This window comes from Lepidochelys kempii, chromosome 5 (assembly GCF_965140265.1).
Source record: "Lepidochelys kempii isolate rLepKem1 chromosome 5, rLepKem1.hap2, whole genome shotgun sequence".
In the NCBI taxonomy this organism is placed as follows: Eukaryota; Metazoa; Chordata; order Testudines; family Cheloniidae; genus Lepidochelys; species Lepidochelys kempii.
The window spans coordinates 69730665-69751449 of NC_133260.1; the positions used below are offsets into that span (position 1 = coordinate 69730665).

The 20785-nt window shown below is 38.5% G+C and overlaps 1 protein-coding gene across 11 annotated transcripts in view; it reads left to right on the forward strand.

Annotated features, from left to right (window-relative positions):
- The window catches only part of FER (FER tyrosine kinase), a 429890-nt gene that overhangs the window by 399126 nt on the left and 9979 nt on the right, over nt 1-20785 (forward strand). For all 11 annotated transcript variants that reach the window (XM_073344644.1, XM_073344641.1, XM_073344645.1 and 8 more), the window contains 2 exons: nt 9985-10139; nt 20442-20564. In XM_073344644.1, the coding sequence (XP_073200745.1) occupies nt 9985-10139; nt 20442-20564 (278 nt within the window). The remainder of the gene's footprint in view (nt 1-9984; nt 10140-20441; nt 20565-20785) is intronic.

Here is a 20785-nt window from a genome sequence, read left to right on the forward strand (position 1 = left end):
GTATCCATTCTCCATCACAAGATCTTTGTAAATATAGGTATATTCTACTGTAATTATGTTTGTTCATTAGCATCTGAGCATTCTTCAGACTATAAAAATTAACACAATCCTGAGTCTTATTACAGCAGTAAATGAATAGAAACTATTGTGCACTGCTGATATAAACCTGTATGCACTTTTTATTTCTTAATTTAGGTCCAAATCTATGTGTCTATAAAAGCATGGGCTATAATAAACTATTATAGAGAAAGTGTTTTATACCTCTTTTTATACAGTAGTTAAGTAAACTTTTTTATTTCATTTATATTGTACTTGTACAATTTAACAGTTAGCATTTGCACAAAGACTTATGAGGGGAGGCTGAGGGAACTGGGCTTATTTAGTCTGCAGAAAAGAAGAGTGAGTGAGGATTTGATAGTAGCCTTCAACTAACTGAAGGGGGGTTCCAAAGAGGATGGAGCTAGGCTGTTTTCAGTGGTGGCAGATGACAGAACAAGGAGCAATGGTCTCAAGTTGCAGTGGGGGAGGTCTAGTTTGGGTATTAGGAAAAACTATTTCATTAGGAGGGTGGTGAAGCACTGTAATGCGTTACCTTGGGAGGTGGTGGGATTTCCATCCTTAGAGGTTTTTAAGGCCCAGCTTGACAAAGCCCTGCCTGGGATGATTTAGTTGGGATTGGTCCTGCTTTGAGGAGGGGGTTGGACTAGATAACTTTCTGAGGTCTCTTCCAACCCTAATCTTCCATGATTCTATAAAAGGGTGGCTCTAGAATATGAGACACTTGAATACCATAAACCTATAGTCCCAAATTGTGAGAGGCTCTTGCTTGGTCACACACAGCTGCAGCGGACTGCAAGTAGCCTCTGATGTGGCTGTGCAAGAGTCTCCCACAGTACAGTCCCTTCGCTCTGGGAAGCCCAGGCTCCTCCCCAGGAACAACTTGCTAAAAATGTAGGTGCAGGGCTTCAGGTGCCCTCCCTGCCTCCATTCTGCATCAGCCCACACAACAGGTAGAGAGCATCAACTGAAGCAATCTGCTCCATACCAAAGGGGTAGACAGATCACCTTTTGCACTATGTGCGCAGAGCAGCCCTGGAGAGATTGTATAATGTCTCTGCAGTTCTTTCTGGGAGAATGTAGTTTCACATTGCCTCCTACTCAAGATGCATGGCATAAATAGCACAATTTATCTTATATGCAGTAAGGCATTTATAGAGGAAGAGAGAATCAGGAACAAAATGATAGTCAAAAGTAAGTTTTGTAGGAGGGATGAAGCAGGGGAAAAGATTACAAATGTACATGTATATACAGGATTAGAATTTTAAATTTGGTGTACACAATTGCACACATACATTTATTCACCATTTGTGATGTTAAACATGATGTTATATTTATTTTTATTATTTGGGTCATTTGATAAGTACTTAAAATCCTCTTCCTAATATATAGTGAATGCAGTATGTACTACACAGAGCAATGAAGCTGTTTAATTCTCTTCTTTGTTTTTTGTTGTTCATTTTTACATGTATAGTATTTTTTTTTTAAGGAAAACAGTTTGATTGTTCCCAGTCCAGATGATTGACAGGAATACTGTAACATGATAGATAAATCTAAAAGGTATAATTAAACATTATAACCCAAGGAAAATGACTTTTTAGTAGATAAGGTGCTTAACTTTCATTTTTTTTTAAAAATTCATAGGTCTTACTGTACTTTAATACAATACTTGTTCTCTTAAATTCTGTACTGTTTTAAGGCAAAACAACTTTTCTCAATTCCATTCTGCTGAGAACTAGATAGGGAGGTTTTTGTAATCAAAGTATTGAAAAATAGTAGGAGAAAACACTAGTTTTAGTATTGATGTTATTTGGAACACTGAGTGTCTACTGTACCACGGGCTTGTGTTGTGTCTTCAGATTTCTGTTTAGAATTACAATATAGTTTTTTAAAATGGAGTCTCATTTTGTTATTTACTAATTCAAGTTTCTAGTTAGATTTGACTATTGTGTAAATTAAAGTAATTTAAAAATTTAGGCTTCATAAGTTTTGTGTATTTTTCCACTTTGTTCTTTTTGATCTATGTATTATTTATTTATAAGGTTTGCCTTTTTTACCAATATTTTCTTAAAACTTTTTGTGCACAAGGATAGATTCACTGAGATGCTGTATATCACAGGATAGCCCTTGACTGGAATGCTGAATGCTACCCAAACACAATATACATTTTATCCTACTAATGGACACTATAGATTTCATAAAAGTATAAAATTGCCAGCTTAATCACAATGAAACAGTAGTTTTTTGGGGTGCATTTATGATGAGGCTATTTTTATGTTGTTTGCTGAAGATAACGAATTTTGATTTTTAGAATCAGTTTTACACAACTAATTTAGAACTTTGCTCTTATGACACTCCTCTCATCTGATAATCTCAAAGCACTTTACAAACAATAATTAGACCTTAATACTGCCCTGTGAGGTAGGTGATATTCTGCCCATTTTACAGTTGGGGAAAAATGAAGACACAGAGAACTTACGTGACTTCCTGGCATGGCCATATGGACCGTCAGTGGCAGAGTCAAGATACAGGTTCTGAGAGTCAATTAACTTTAGATTTTTTCTATAGTGTCTAAGCACTGTACCACATGAGGGTACTACCAAAATACTCATGTATTTTAGTAACCCAGCCCACTTTTACCTGAGAAAATGAGGATTAGCGCTAGTTATTCAAAGAAATTACTCTAAAAGAACTGCTTGGAGTTGCATGCAATGTTGTCTCATTGGTATTCATTTTATGGGTAACTACCATAGTATGAAGGTGAAAACAAACCATGAAGCACAATGGAAGGAGGTGAAAGGAGAAGACTGGGAAAGAAAGGTTTCTGAACTGTGCTGTAGACTCTCTAATATTCATATTTCCAATCTATTCAAAGTAAACAGCTAACACATGATGTGTTTTGTAAACGGATAAACAGCAGGAGATATCTGGTACAGGAGTGCTTTGATTTATCAAGTTAGCAATCCTTTGGAAGTTGCCAGCAATTGTTGCACAGAGGAAGTGTATGTAACCCATTAGCACTAATCCTCCCGTGCAACAGTTTCACTGGTTGAAGAAGGTGGTTTTTAGTATTACAAAGTTTAGACAAAACTGGCGGCAGATTATCAATTGTGAAAATCATTCCTAGAGAGTAGTTATCAGTGGTTCACAGTCAAGCTGGAAGGGCATATCAAATGGGGCCCTGCAGGGATCAATTCTGGGTCCAATTCTGTTCAATAGTTGCATAAAATGATTTTGATAATGGCATAGAGAATATGCTCAAAATTTGCAGACGAAAGCTGGGAGGGTTGCAAATGCTTTGGAGGATAGGATTAAAATTCAAAATGATCTGGACAAACTGGAGAAATGGTCTGAAGTAAATAGGATGAAATTCAATAAGGACAAATGCAAAGTACTCCACTTAGGAAGGAACAATCAGTTGCACACATACAAAATGGGAAATGACTGCTTAGGAAGGAGAACTCCAGAAAGGGATCTGGGGATCGTAGAGGATCACAAACTAAATATGAGTCAACAGTTCTGGGCGCCAGATTTCAGGAAAGATGCGGACAAATTGGAGAAAGTCCAGAGAAGGGCAACAAAAATTATTAAAGGTCTAGAAAACATTGGCCTATGAGGGATGATCGGAAAAATTTGGCTTGTTTTAGTCTGGAGAAGAGAAGACTGAGACATAACAGTTTTCAAACACACACAAAGTTGTTACAAGGAGGAGGGAGAAAAGTCGTGTCCTCGGATGTTAAGGACAACAATAAGAAGTGATGGGCTTAAATGGCAGCAAATGGCAGTTTAGGTTGGACATTAGGAAAAACTTCCTAACTGTCAAGGTAGTTAAGCACTGGAATAACCTGCTAGGGAGGCAGGTTAGACGAACACCTGTCAGGAATGGTCTAGATCAGTGCTACTCAAAGTGGTGGTCCGTGGACTGATGCCGGTCTGTATGCATATTGGAAAAAAAAAATTGACGGTCCCCCACGTCAGATAGCTTGAGAAGCACTGGTCTAGATAATACGTAGTCCCACCATGAGTGCAGGGGACTGGACTAGATGTCCTCTTGAGGTCCTTTCCAGTCCTCTGATTCTGTGTATACAAGTGGAGAAAGTAAATCTTGACTTATTCGCTGACCTGAATTCAGTGTAACATAATGCACTGTAAGTTTGAAAATCTGTTCCTGCAAGTACCGAGCACTAAAATTCAGGATATAACACTGAAAATTCTACATGATCACATCAGGTCTTTCTTATCTCTAGTATGTGGCAGCTGTTGACTACATCATGCTCTTGTGTCTCAATTTCTGCTATGATAAATCGTTCATTCATAAGCCTTCATTTACAACACTACTTCGGAAATAATGGCATTATTCTTCACTCCTCAACTAAGTCAAATCTTTTATAAGTTAGACTTTGCTGTGGCATCCAAAATGCCTGGCTTCTGACAGCAGGATTACAGTTCTACTGCAAAAGCAATCTAACTCAGATCTAGCTACACATCTTCTGAACATTATCAACAATGCACTGTAAACTGTTACAGCTTCGGTGATTTTTTACAAGAGATTTGTTCTCCATAGAACATGGCACTTGTTTTTCAGTAAACAGGTATTCATATATGTGCAGATATTCATATCTCTTACCATACAATATATATGCAAATACTAAAGAGGTATACATATTGTGTATATTCTCTGTTTAAATTACAATTGCTGTGTCTGCAAATGAAGTGAAGGTTTATTTTATCAGTGCTTGTATTAGTGTATACTACAAGCCATGTGTTCATTAATTTCCATTTACTTCTATTATCAGGCCACTTAGATGAGTTATAAGTTAGATGGGTCTTACCGGCAAATGTGTTGTAAGGAACAGTAATTATGTTCCCAGAATGCATTATAAATTACAAATTAGAAGACTTAAGTTTCCCATTTTGTAGTTGCTAGGGTCAAGCTTGATATCTTTATTTAACAGCCCATGAGTTCTCAGGAGTGGAAATGGGCCAAGCTCATTTGGAAAGTTCACCCCTAAACACTATCTGTCTGTCACTTACAATGGTGGGCATTTAAGTACTCACATACCACTAGTTTTACTTGGACTGATGACTCTGGGTGATTAGAATGGGAATGAGGAAGAGATAGATGGGACTAATAAACTTCCTTTCCCCTGGGATTTTCTATGACTAGGTGCCAGACAATGTTTTGTCCAGGGTATTGGAAGGAAAGATAATAGAAACAAACGCACTTTTATAACATGTTAAAAGCTTTTGAATCACTTCTTAAAAAGTATTTGTTTCTGAAAAGTATTTAGTGGGGTTTTTTTTTAGTTTGGATGGAAGGAAGATGTCTGTGTTTGGGGCAAAATGCTGTCTCCCAAAGATTTCAGCTAGCTCTGTGCATGGATGAATATCTGAATGTATGAGTGAAAACGTAAAATAAATCATAAATATTCAGTGCTATCCACAGAAAAGCACAGGGGTTTAATTCATATAGAGCTTTACAGATGCCTTGCTAAATGTTTTGTAGCAGCTCACCATACTTTTAAGATGAAGACATTGTATATACTTATGATTAGTTGAACAGATTTAGTATTCTGTGTGTTTTCTCTTCATTTCCCCCCTGAAATGGTCTGGCTTCTTCTTTTTCAGTGGCTGATCTGAATATTGCAGCAAATACCCTAGTGAATCCCAGAAATGATTTTACAGAAGACTCAGTATTCTTTCACTATGGATTGGGCAGAGATTTTTTTTTTCTTTTCATACTGTATTTACTACTTGGCTCCAGTGATTTCATGAAGTCAATATTTATCTTTGACATAGAAAAGAAGTAAATAATGTTTACTTTGCTGTTGTGAAAGCTATTTAGGTTGGGCACAGATTATACTGAGCCACTATAGAGTAGCTGCATTGGTGGGAAAGAAATCATATATTCCTGATTTGTTGGTACTAGGGTCATGGAACTCCCAAGTTCAGGTATTAGATACACATAACGATACAATCTCTCTCACACACACACGCACACCTTCCACGATCAAGGAGTTAACATAAGGAAAAAAGAACCCTCATTATTTTAACTATGGCTCTAAAATTCATTCCAACCACAAATACAGTATTGATGACATAACACTATTATACCATGAATGTGCTGGAGCCGTTGTGGGGCTCTCAGAAGTCCCTTGTTAAAATTCTATCACCAAATTGAAGAGAAGTTGGGGGAGATTTCTTTCCTTTGGAAGTTCACCCTCTCTTTGGATTAATCCCTGCCACAGAGGACTTGGAGCTCACAAAAACACTTCTAAGAGATTTTGGAATGAAACAAATGGCAGTCCACCTATTAAAACCTACCCGTGAAGAACAACCTACTATTAGTACACGCTGCCTCACAGAGGAAATCAATCATGCTATTAAAGAACACTAATGGCCACTAAGTAGTTTCTTCCTCTTTCCTGGTAATAGTAAATAGTAAACAGCCAAAAACTGTTATAACAAACAATATGCAGTAAGCGTTCAGCGTGGAAACAGGTAGGATTATGCTACCTAATGCACATTTAATTTGAATAAAACAATCTCTGACCCAGCTTTAGAGAATTAGATGGATAGGATGTAGATAGAAAAGGAGTACTTGTGGCACCTTAGAGACTAACCAATTTATTAGAGCATAAGCTTGGTTAGTCTCTAAGGTGCCACAAGTACTCCTTTTCTTTTTGCGAATACAGACTAACACGGCTGTTACTCTGAAACCTGTCATTATGAAAGGATGTAGATAGTGTGCTGGAAGACTTGTTACCATATAGATCTCAATACATCCAGGATTAATTCTGATTCTCTCTTGTGCCACTCCTCAGTCTTTCTGCTCCTTGAGTCTGCCTGCACCAGCCTCCAACATGGTTTTAGAACCCACTTCCAGAGACAGGAGAAAACAAGGGAAAGGAATGAAGAGAAGAGAGAGCATCTGAGACCCCTGTGCAGAGTAGGAAAGAAGATTTGTGTTCCTCAGTCCAAGCAGTGAAACAGCCTCCAGAAGAACTGAAAGAGAAGAGAGAGCAGCTAAGTGCTCTGAAACAGGCCAAGTAAATACCATTTCAAAGGGACAGGCAAAGAGAAAAGTAAATTCCTAAACAAGGGACCTCTGATGTGAAATGGGGCTACAGGTCCAAAACAGTAGCTGTAGCAAAGAGGTCTATATCGCACAGTAGTAGAAAGGAAGAAAATAATCTACACAGGAACAGTGAAAGATTTTTTTTTAAATGCTCTAAAATCATCAAAGCAGTATTTCAAAGGCAATGGAACTAATATTTCCCAGAATTTCTACTTTTGTGGGGTGTCAGCTTTAAGTTTACTGATAAATTAGTTTTATGTGGCATCAAGACTTGTCAATAAGAGTGATGAATACCCAGTAAATATCATCTCTAATATGGGAGATGAGGCAGATGACATGCTGATGGCATCAGGCCTAATTCCAGATTAGAAGAATGTCTGTGAAATAGTGAAGAAACTGTTTGGTATATATTTCACTGAAAAAACCTGAACAGCCCCCCACAGAGCAAGAAAGGAAAACATGAAGATGTAAATTTCAATTTCATGAGGCTCAACAAAAAAGCTACTCCCATCTGATTGTTCTCCCTCTCCCACAGAGACACACAAATAAGAAAACCTGGCAGCTCTCAACAAAAAACTCTGAGGACAGGAAACAAAGGGAAAATGACATGTGGAAAATTTAGCAAGACTACCCAACATTCATGGAAAATGTGCCCAGCTTAAGGAGCTAAATGCCAGGAACATCAGAAAAAAGGACTTTATGCAGAGCCTCAAAGTAGGTGGAGGTGATAATCAGTGAAAAAAGAACCAGAAAAACCGAGAAAGATGTCCACAACAGACATGGTTACAGAGCTACCAATGTTTGGTGGTGGTAATGCTGAGAATGAAGTTGTTTCCCCTACCACTACATCCTACTGAGGAGCATCTTATTGAAGATCTAGTAGTGGATTCAGCAGCAAATTTAAGGGATCTGAAAGCTTGAAATGGCCTTGTGCTTGTGGCAAATTAAAGCAAAATTAGCTTCTTGGCTGGATGTGAATTGGAGCTGCACCAGCAAAAATTTTGGTCCCACTCTCAATTTGAAGAAATCAAGATCAGTGGAGACACTGCAGGCCTCCATTGTTTACATAGTCCAAGGGTGTTACAAGAGCTTTTGAACTCCAAATCTTATAATGGATTTGATGATGTAGAAGAGAATACTTTGCAAAGCAACAGCTTCATACATTTGTCTGTTGAAGAACCTTATTAATGTAGACATGCTTAGCTAAACTACAGTAGTCATATGCAACCTCTTCAAAATGACACACTAACTTTAATTTTCATGAAAATGGACTCCTAGATTTTCAGCAGAGATTATGCCTTTCTTTTTATTTCTGAGTAATTTAAAAGAACCAGCTATTACATAGAAAACATACAAATTATGTGCCCGGATTGTAAGTATAAAATAGTAGTAATTTTTGTAATTAGGATCTATTTCAGATATTTAGGGATAGGAAGACCAAACATCAGGCAAAAACATAAGTATTAGCTCAACAAATAGCCTTTTCTTCAATTCAAACCCAAAATATTTTTAAAGTTCAGGAATGATTCAAATAAAGAGATTCCTGTGTTGTCAATCAGCATTTCAGACTTCCTTCCAGAGATTGCCACGTTGATTTGTTTCACTCCCTGCTTTCACCTCATGTGGAATCCTGGCCCTGCTGAAGACAATAGCAATATTCCTATGCCTTTAATGAGGCTGGGATTTCACCCCTCCACTCTTGAGGCTCTTTGGTATACTTCTTATGGAATTGGCTGTAGGAACTAGAATCTCTTGATTTTTTTGCTTTGCAATTCTCCCGCCCATACCAATCACAATACACTCTTATACAACTTGAGATGCCTCAGTCACTGTGTATTTCATACTTTATAAACAAAGCTGCATATTTGCTGAGATGGGATCTGATTCTGATAATGAACCAGTTTTAAAACTAGTGTAACTTCATTGACATCAGGGGAGTTTCTCCTAATTTACACCAGTGAGAGATTAATAGGATCAGGCCCAGGGATGCATGAATGTTTCAAACCTCCTACTGGTTGTCCAGCTTCATAAGAATAACATAACGATAGATTTAAAAGCAAATTATAATTTAGAGTATTAATTATCTTCAAAGAAACGATTGATTATTATGTATAGCAACCTGTTTCTTATCCTATGATCTGTCTAAGATGAAAACAAATCTCATAAATTGTTGGTAAAGACAGCTTTATAAGGAATTATTGTCGATGCCCCGGTTTGTAGTTTTCTACATTAAAGATCTGTTTTCAAATAAATGTTAGTATTTTTCTCTTTAAAAAAATATTGGCTGAAGGCTGTGCTCATAGAATTTACAATACAAGGCCTGAAATTATGCTGCTCAGATTTTTGAACGGAAAAGAACCTTTGTTTCTGTGGAGAGGGCTTTTACTTGACCTTTCTTCCATTGGCAGTGATCAGGTAGTATAGATCAGCTTTAATTTTTTTTAATTGAACCCATGGTGTTGACCCAGCTGTGGTAGAAATAGTTTTCCAGCCTCTCTAGTTCTTTTTATGGTCGTAGGAAAAAGCTTTCCAGCTTCGTCTTTGAACTGTGTTACATTCTGCATCAAATTTGGTCTGTTGGCATGTAGTGTAGTACGGACATGCCTGACGGGCAATATGGGCACAGTATATTATTGCCTTGTATATGTTTATTTTGTCATTTAAATTAAAATATTTGTGCGCCAGGAGCCTTGCATGTATCACTGATGGATAGATTCAGTTGTAATAGAAAATATGTGGGAAATTGTTGACCGTGTGTTGATTCACATCTCAGTATAAATACATTATGAACATAAAAACAATGCTTTTAATTTTTAAAGGGATGTTTTCTGTATCTCAATCTAACTCAGGGACCTTGCTGCAAGGAACTGCCTGGTAGGTGAAAATAATGTTCTGAAAATCAGTGACTTTGGAATGTCTCGTCAAGAGGATGATGGGGTATATTCATCTTCAGGCTTAAAGCAGATTCCTATCAAATGGACTGCTCCAGAGGCACTCAACTATGGTAAGGAGATATTATCTTTAACTTTTTATTGTAGAAAATGTACTATGTAAGATAAGAAGGTATAGAGGAAATACACTGTGGTCTGTACACAAATATATGGTCTTCCTTATGGTCTGTTTAGACTAACAAACATGTAAAACCTTTCAATTTAAATAAATTAACAATTCAGCCCTATTAAGGTTATGTCTTTTACTTCATAATGTAAGATTCCCCTTTCTTCACAAAAAAAACAAGAACATCCAAGGAGAAAAAGTCAAAGTACTTAAATGCTGCTGATTTAACAATTAAAATGCTTGCATAATACTGCTCTGGAGCTAGAACATTACAGTAGACTACCTAGTCATTCATCCAGATGATAATCATTAGCAAAATGAGTAGGCAAGTTCCTCAAAATTATGGTGATGATTGATTTAGCCTTTTATTATGAAAACTAGAGATACTTTTAACACCTGAGAAAACATTACATAAATCCTTGTAGAAGAGGACAGGATGGTAATTGATTATATATATTTTAAAACTTGTAGTTCTTGTAACCTGCAATTTTATGCATCATTCTGCTGTTGTCAGTGAAAATAAATAAAACAGCCCTATTTGTGGGTAGGGGGAAATGGCCCATAACATGATGAGTTATAGCTTGAGAACAAAAATAGAAAAAGCCAGATTGGAGGGAGGGGGAGAGTTAAAGTGAAATTAGAAAGTAAGCTCTAATTAGGAAAAAGGTAGTTAAAAAGCAGCATGTGAGCTGCGGCATTGATGAATGTTGTAGTATATGGGCTAGATCTACAAAGGAATTTAGGTGCATAACTGCTGCTTTAATCACCTAACTACACAATTTAGATCCTCAAAGTCCGTGCTCAGCTGCTGCCTAACCCTGTAAGTGCCTAAGTTTCTGTCCATAAAGTCCTGTAGGCGCCTAAAAATCTGCCCATGAGCATGCGTACCTATGTCCTGGTGGGACCCTCAAACTAGGCTTTCCTCTTCATCTACTGCATATCTGGCTCCCATTTCTGATGTGTGGGCACCCCACTTGGAACTTGGAACTTTTTCACTAATAGTGTCATGCTCGTGTCCTTTATATCCTCATGTTCCCTTCCTGAGGTCATAAAGAGCACAGCAATCCCAACTGCCATTCAGTTCCTTCAGATTTCCATAGGAAAAACAGAAGAACATTTAGTGTCCCTGTCAAGGTTCCTTCCCCACTCTGAACTCAAGGGTACAGATGTGGGGACCTGCATGAAAAAAACCCTAAGCTTATTTTTACCAGCTTAGGTTAAAACTTCCCCAAGGTACAAACTATTTTACCTTTTGCCCTTGGACTTCATTGCTGCCACCACCAAGCGTCTAACAAATATATAACCAGGAAAGAGCCCACTTGGAAACGTCTTCCCCCCCAAAATCCTCCCAAACACTACACCCCCTTTCCTGGGGAAGGCTTGATAAAAATCACCAATCTGCATAGGTGAACACAGACCCAAACCCTTGGATCTTAAGAACAATGAAAAAGCAATCAGGTTCTTAAAAGAAGAATTTTAATTGAAGAAAAAGTAAAAGAATCACCTCTGTAAAATCAGGATGGTAAATACCTTACAGGGTAATCAGATTCAAAACATAGAGAATCCCTCTAGGCAAAACCTTAAGTTACAAAAAGACACAGAAACAGGAATATACATTCCATTCAGCACAACTTATTTTATGGGCCATTTAAGCAAAACAAAAGGAGTACTTGTGGCACCTTAGAGACTAAACAATTTATTTGAGCATAAGCTTTCGTGAGCTACAGCTCACTTCATCGGATGCATAAAGTGGAAAATGCAGTGAGGATATTTTTATACACACAGACCATGAAAAAAAGTGAGGATGTTTTTATACACACAGACCATGGAAAAAATGGGTGTTTATCACTACAAAAGGTTTTCTCTCTCCCCACCCCACTCTCCTGCTGGTAATAGCTTATCTAAAGTGATCACTCTCCTTACAATGTGTAAGATAATCAAGATGGGCCATTTCCAGCACAAATCCAGGGTTTAACAAGAACATCTGAGGAACAGTGGGGGGTGGGGGTGGTGGAAGGAATAAACAAGGGGAAATAGGTTACTTTTTATAATGACTCAACCACTCCCAGTCTCTATTCAAGCCTAAGTTAATTGTATTTAATTTGCAAATTAAACAAAACAGAATCTAACTCATATCTAGCTAGATTACTTACTAAGTTCTAAGACTCTTTTCTGTTCCTGGCAAAAGCCTCACACAGAGACAGAGAGAACCTTTGTTTCTCCCCGCCTCCAGCTTTGAAAGTATCTTGTCTCCTCATTGGTCATTTTGGTCAGGTGCCAGCACGGTTATCCTATCTTTTTAACCCTTTACAGGTGAAAGGGTTTTTCCTCTGGCCAGGAGGGATTTTAAAGGTGTTTACCCTTCCCTTTATATTTATGACAGTCTCTTTTGTAGTTTCTTGTTAGTTACTCTTACCTCCAGTAAAACACACATGTATGAGGAGAGTTTCAGTTTAACTTTATTTTTCTGTTTGTAGTTTGTATATTGAGATTTTAGTTAGGATATGGCAGAATTGAGATCCCCAGACTTCAAATTATAACCCTGTTGTGGAGGGTGGGGGAACGGGCTGTTCCTCTAATGGACATACATAATTAGTGAGACAAGATGGGTGAGATAATATCTTCTATCTTCTGTTGGTGAGAAACATGCTTTTGTAAGAACGGCCATACTGTGTCAGACAAAGGTCCATCTAGTCTAGTATCCTGTCTTCTAACAGTGGTCAATGCCAGGTGCTTCAGAGGGAATGAACAGAACAGGTAATCATCAAGTGATCCATCCCCCGTCATCCATTCCTAGCTTCTGGCAAACAGGCTAGGGACACCATCCCTCCTCATCCTATCTAATAGCCATTGATGGATCTATCCTCAATGAATTTATGGAGTTCCTTTTTGAACCCTGTTATAGTGTTGGCCTTCACAACATCCTCTGGCAAAGTTCCACAGGTTGACTGTGCGTTGGGTGAAGAAATATTTCCTTTTGTTTGTTTTAAAGCTACTGCCTATTAATTTCATTTGGTGATCCCTAGTTCTTGTGTTATCAGAAGGAATAAATAACACTTACTTACTTTCTCCATACCAATTATAAACCTCTATCCTATCCCCCCGAGTCGTCTCTTTTCCAGGCTGAAAAGTCCCGGTCTTATTGATCTCTCCTCATATGAAGCTCTTTCATACCCCTAATCATTTTTGTTGCCCTTTTCTGAACCTTTTCCAATTCCACTATATCTTTTTTGAGATGGGGCGACCACATCCGGACACAATATTCAAAATGTGAGCGTACCATGGATTTATATAGGGGCAATAGGATATTTTCTGTCTTGTTATCGATCAATAAGACCAGGAATAGAAGAGCTCTGTGTAGCTGGAAAGTTTGTCTCTCTCTCCAACAGAATTTGGTCCAATAAAAGATATTACCTCCTCTGATGAAGTGGGTACCAGAGAAGCCAGTGCTGGAGCTCACATTGACAGAGGACACTGGCAGCAGAGGGTGTGTGGATCAAGGTCTTAAGACTGTTGTTCAGGACTTTCCGGCACTGTCCCTCTTGGTACTGGTGTATCAGTTGTGATCTGCCCCAGCACCATCTTTGATGAGAGCATCTCTCTTGTTTCCAGCAGTTTCAGTTTCTTTGGAGCCTTCAAAGCAGCTAAATGAGACAAGCTACCTCCACTCTCTATGTCTTCTGAAGGGGATTCCACAGCATCAAATGATTCATTTATGTTTTCCATGGATATCAGAATAACTCCGGAGCCTGGGTCACCACTGTTACAGGCATTTCTAGTTCTTCACTGTCTAAATCTCATCCTCACAAAGAATGAAGCGTGCCTGTGTTGAAGGTTTCTCTTTATCAACATAACAGGGTTGAGAATAGAAGCGCTATTCAAATTTTTAAATCTCCTGTTGTTGTCCCATCGGTAGAAGGATTCCGTCTTCTGACTCCAGCAGGAACCCTCCTTCTAAAAGAGCCAGTCTGCAGACAAAGAGACAATACAAAGGAAACCTCATAAATTTAAAGATTTAAATCCTAATTACTTTCCATTGTATCCCCTGCATTGATCCCCTGCATTGCCTCATGGTCACAATATCTGCAGCATTCAAGGCAAGTTACCCCCACAGTACATGGGATATACACATAAATCACCTAATTCAGGTTCTCAGGCGTGTTGCATCATTCTCCTCTTCAGATTATGGAAACAGGATCAGCATAATTCTAGTGATGAAGAGATTCCTGGACCTCCACATTGTTGCTGTTCTTCACTTTTGGAGATTATTTCATCCACTGTGCCTGCAGCAATTGATGATTTTAAAAGCCTTTCAGGAATTATTGAAGCACACGGCAGAAACATTGGCAGCCCTTTTAGAAATGGTATAGGAAAAGGCATAGAAATTATTTGATATTTTACAATCTCAAGGTAGAGTAGCTCTTACTATAAATAAAGGAGTTTTAGAAATGGCAGAAGATCTTTCAGCTACCCCTGCTCAGCTTCAGCAAGTTTAAAAGTTGCTGATTGTAGACATCCAGTACTGTCCAAAGGCTCTGTGTATTTGTATACTTACCCATCTTCATCTTCACTGGTTATTACTGTTGCAAATGAAAAACTGAAACAATTGGGAAAGTCAACTACCAAAGAAAGACGAGACACTTTCAGAAGGAAAACTTATTCTTCAGTTTGACTTCAAGTTAGGGTAGTTAATTGTCAAGTTAAGATAACTAAATATGATTATCTACAATGGGAGAGTGTGTCTGACTTTAAGGACAAACTACCTACAGAAATTAGAAATGAGTTCAGATCAATTTGCCAAGAACGTCTGCTGAGTGCTAACATTTCTTTTCAAGCTGCTCTGGACGCAGCTGATAGTGGTGTCAGTTCAATAGCTACAGCTATTATTATGAGACATATGTCATGATTGTCTGCATGTCTTAACTTAGTTTGCCCTTTCTCCCTCCCTCTGGTTCCCACCTGTGCTTTTTTGACGAGGCATGGATGGCAATCACCACAGATCAATGGGTCATTCAGGTTGTCATTCAATTTCAGTCTCTGTCTCCCACCCATACCCCTTCGCAGTTCCTTTTCAGGAACCATTCTCATGAGAATGCTATACATCAAGAAATAGATGACCTAATCAATCTAGTAGCAATATAACTGGTACATCAAGAATTTGTGGGGCTTCTATGTCATTCCAAAACTAAAAAAGAGGTTGGCATCTGATTCTACCACTCAAGAATCTAAACAAATACATTTGGTGCATCAGGTTTTTGTATGTTACACACACTTCAGTTATTCCCACTCTAGATCCCATGGATTTGTTCATTACCCTTGACTTGCAGGACACTTATTTTCACGTGTCAATGCACCCTGCACGGAAGAAGTATCTTTAATTTGTAGCTTTAGGAAACCATTGTCAATTCCAAGTACTATCCTTTGGGATTTCTTTGGCTTCGCAGGTGTTCAAGTGCCGGTCTGTAGTAGCAGCTCATCTACGCAGACAGGGATTGCGTGTTTACCCTTATCTAGACTATTGGCTTGTACGAAGAAAATCATGGGACTATATCAGCAAGGAAGGTGCTTCTGCTGTTTTCATCCCTAGGTTTGAGAATCAAATTGAAAAAATCAAATCTGATTCCATCCCGGTTGATATAATTTATTGGGGATTAACTAGATACAGTAGCAGCAAGTGCATTCCTTCCATCAGACAGATTTCAGACAAGACGGCAACTGATTCTCCACCTTCACAACTGCCCTCAGAAAACAGTAAAGATGTGTCTCAAACTGCTAGGCCATAGGGCATCATGTACTTTTGTGACTTCATTTGCCAGTCTATGATTCAGACTCTTCCAAGCTTAGATCAAGTCAATCTACAAACTGAAAATTTATGACATGTCACAGAGGGTGACTATTCCAAATCAAAATTGAAACTCTTGGAAAAAATGGACTACCGTTTGCTGCTCCAATACAGCTCACAACTCTAATATCAGGTGCATCCAAGAGCAGTTCTGGAGCACATATAGATCAGGGTCAGACTCAGCCTGTAGTCTTATAGGATTCCAAGTTACACATGTGTGCTAGAACTGAGATTGGTACAACTAGCTTGGAAGGCATTTCTACCACTGATCAAAGCTTCTTCCTTCCAAATTCTTATGGACAACTCCACAGCTCTTGAATAACATGTCTGTAAACCAGTTTTATGTTTAATATTTTAAGTGAAAAATTAAACTATTAAATCTTACAACTGAGCTTTATGTAAACATTTCTCCTGTTACATTTTTTGATAAAGAAAATGTATTGGAAGCTCTCATTCTTTGATTATACTACAGTCCCCATAAGTGAAATTCACTCCTTTGAGAGGGGCTTTTGCATCACTATTAAATGCTGCATAAACCCACACAATAGGATTTAAATAAGTCTTGTGGGCCTTGTAAAGGGGTGAATTTTACATTGTGAAAATAAAAGCTTTCCCTCTGGAAAATCTGTAATATTTGCTGCTAGAGTGAATCCACCACTGGTCAGTATCTATTCTAATGTTTAGCTTGCAGTATTGTTTGTGCTTTATTTGTTCATTCAGATCTGGAAAGTTTGGTCTTTTTATTATTTTAATAAGTGTTTACAGTTAAGTAGATAATAAAATATAAAATCATTGCTACACTAGCTGAAAAAAAGCTGGCAGCCTGGGGAACAGGAACATAACCTTCAACTAACAAGAAATAGTTTTTTAAAAATGAAGTGACTGTGGTTAGGCACAGTAAAAATTACTGCAATGACTCTTTTTTCTGGTAAAACATTGCTAGGGAAAATCAGGGATTGGGTGAGGAAATGATTGACAAGTCTTTGTTTCATTGAATTTACAAGATATGAATGAATTATGGCCTGAGGTGCTAAGCAACAACAGGTTTTGCTGGATGCTGTTGCAGTTGTGAACTTAACACCTCTGAATACCAGTCCGTCAGTGGATAGGGCAATGACTTGGCTTTTAGCAACATTGGCTTTTGGCAAAAACTCTAGCAATGTTGTTCATTTTCATCTATCAAAGTGCCTGCTCCACAGCCCAACTCAGCACAATTCCACCGCCTCCCTGAGCTGTAGAGGTGCTTCTGCGGGCCTGGGGGAAGGGAGAGACATTCCTCCTGGCAAGAGTATGTGAGGAAGTTTCCTCACTTCCTGATTGGGTTTTTTCCCCACATTGTTCAAATGCACGTTTACAAAGGTGTGGTTTATCATTTGCCATTCATATGAAAATTCCTGTACGATACTTGTGCTCGTACTAAAAACTATTACACACGTGTTCTTAAAAAGTAAAATGTGTATATTTGTTTGTGATCTTCCACTATAATTTCTTCAGTTCTTCGAATGCTAATAAATAATCGTGTATATATAAACAGCATGCCTTTTCTCAGCCCAGCTATTATCATACTGAGATAGGTAATTGACTCTGCATAACTTGTGCTTTCTTAAGAAACTAATTACTTTTAACTTGTTTCCACTGAATGACTTTAATGAAAAGTGTTAAATTACTGGATGCCAAACTCTGAAGAGAGTTGATATACAGACAAGAAAACTAATCTTACCCCCAGCAGCACGGTGAATGTCCATAATTGCTATCTACTAAGCAGGCAAGCTAATTTAACACAGCTGGAAATGAAATTTAGTTTAAGTGCAAACTGAACTTTCTGACGTCAGATGGCCCCAACTGTCATTATCATTTACATGTACTTCATTTAGGCTGGGAAAAAAGAAAGGGGAAAAAAAACATATCCTAGGTTTAAAATGATTAGCTGAATATTTAGCTCTCAAACATCAGCAGCATGATACTGGCAAAATGGCAGTGTTGGAAATGGGGCAGAAGATACATAAAGGAGAAATGTTTTATTTTAAAGCTCAGAGATAACTGATGCAAAGATGTGTTAAATGGATTTTCTCGTTCCTGTAGGCCTCTGTAGTAACGTTCTTAATACTAAAAGGACAGGTCTGCTTGTGAAAGGACAGAATCAAATGTACTGTTTAAGATGATATTTTCAGAGCCCCTACGTTTCACTTTACTTCACTGAACTGGCTTCTTAGGTACATCGGCACAGAAGCTGGCAGGCGTGATTCCCAGCTTGGGTAGACATACATACTAGTTCTGCTTGAGCTACCATGCTAAAAATAGAAGTGTGGCTATAGCAGCTTGGGCTAGCTGCCCAAGTGCATACTTAGGACAGTGTTGTACTCAGGCAACGTCTATATTACTAAAGCCACACTGCTATTTTTAGCATGCTAACTTGAGCAGCGCTAGCATGTATGTGTCTACCTGAGCTGGGAATCACACCTCCACCTACTATGTAGACATACCCTTAGAAAGGAGGTTCAAACCTGGAGAATAGAGTTATACCCTATGTCCACTGTGGTGAGCTACTGTCTTTAAGGGTAAAATTCACAAGGGGACTATAGGTATTGCAACACCGAGTGTTGCGGAACCCTGCTGCCCTGTGGAATTCACAGCCCTGAGGTAGGTGCCAGGCTCCCCCTGCATTGTATAGGGAGAGTTAGTTGCCTAAGAAATATTTTCAGAAGTCAGCAAGCTGAATGGGGAGCCACCTAAGCTAGTCAGGAATGAAATGCAGGGAGGCATAGGGCCCAGATCCTCAAAGGTGTACGGAGGTGCCTAACTCCCCTTTGATCTGGGCCTTAGGCGCCAGACTGACAGGCTGGAGTGAGGCACGTGTCTCACTGGTGAACCCTCTCCTGGAGTTAGGCCTGAAGCCAAGTCAGCCCTTTCTCACAAAGAAAGTAAGCCCTGCCTCACTGTATCCTATAACACAGGGGTTAGGGCACTCATCTGGGAAGAGGGAGACTTGATTTCAAATCCCTGCTCCAAAATCAGGCAGAGCAGAAATTTGAATTTGAGTCACCCAGGTGAGTGCCCAAGTGTGCAGGGCCTACAGTGTTAAGTGGCAGCTGAGCAGGAGTTTGGTGAATGTCAGTCATGCCTACAGGGACTGAGGCGCCTAACTCTTAAGAGCTCTTGCCTTCTCCACATAGCCTCATCGCTCTTATCCACAGTGCCTGCCTTTCATCAGATTAAGATGGGCTATAGAAACAGACATCATTTAATTTTGAAATTTTGTGTTCAAAAGCAGAGTTGGAGTTTTATTAGTAAAAACTATAGGCTGAAATTTTCAGACTGACTAGTGATTTGGGCTGCTTCAGTTTTTAGATGGCCAGCTTCAAATATTGTAAAGGAGTCTGACTTTCAGATGGTCGGTGCTCAGCACTGCTAAAATCCAGGCCCCTTTCATGATAGCTCAAGATGAGTACCCAAAAGCACTTTGGAAAATTTTGGCCTTTTTTTTTATTAACATGTAATGGGGAAAACAGGGTCTCTAAAGTTGACATAGTTTAATGGATAAAGTCCTTTAGATTCTTAATTCCAGGGTTGATGAGAGAAATTGTTTTGTATTCTCTGAACAATATATCACCCATTGTCCAAAAAAACCCACCACCCCAAAAAAGTGAGGATGGGGTATATGGAGAAGGGTTTTTGTTTGTTTGTTTATATTAAAAAGCTACCAGTAAACCCTATAAAAGCACTATTCCATGAGCTGTGCTGATATAATTCAATGCTGCTGGATCACAAAGGCACTTTGATATGATAGTGTGCTTTGCAATATCAAATTTCAGAGTAGCAGAAGTTGTTAACAACAATCATGTCAATTTTAGCTCTTTTCAGAACACTAATTGCCATGGCAGGTTGGGGGATTGAAAAAGAACAGCTGGTTAGGAAAATACAGTACCTTGTAAGAGGAATTGCGAACAAGGAAGAATTTAAAAAGTTCACTGTCCCTCAACTTTTAAATGTATTTTCTTTCAAAGTTTGCTGGACAGGAGAATGGAGAAGGAGACCTCAGTTCAGCTGGAAAACAAAATAGCAGAAATCCAGCTCATGAAAATCTTTTCAGTCTCTTGGCCCTGGGTAAATTTGCATCTTTACTAGCATAACAAGTCTGCCCATTGAATCACAAAATTTTAAATATTTGCCTTGATCTAAGATAATTGATTGTTAGTTAATCACTTGAAAAATGAGATCATCGGTATGTTAAGAGTATCCATTAAGAGTTAGTGTTCAGTTATAATGCTTTAATTTCACCTTGGCAACGGTACCGGGAATGTGCTGTCATTATTTAAATAACATTCTTACCATTGGTTCAGGGTAGCATACAGTACATCTCAGAAATATTCTTTTAATTTATATTATCCACTTTCTCTCCTTCTTCAGGGAGATACACTTCTGAAAGTGATGTATGGAGCTTTGGGATTCTTCTTTGGGAGACCTTCAGTCTAGGTGTATGTCCATACCCTGGAATGACCAACCAACAAGCACGGGAACAAGTGGAGAAAGGTTAATTGTTGTTATTTATAGGGTACAGCCATGTGCAAGATATACTTCATAGATCTGTAGGAAGAACAGGTCCATGCGCTTAACAAAATAGATAGTGTGCAAATGGGAAGTGACAGTATGATAAAGCAACTTTAGCAAATGTCATGTTAGTTCCACAAGTTTGTTGTCTGATCTTCTTTAAATCACTTGCTAAGAGCTCCCTGTGAAGACGATTAGGGTTT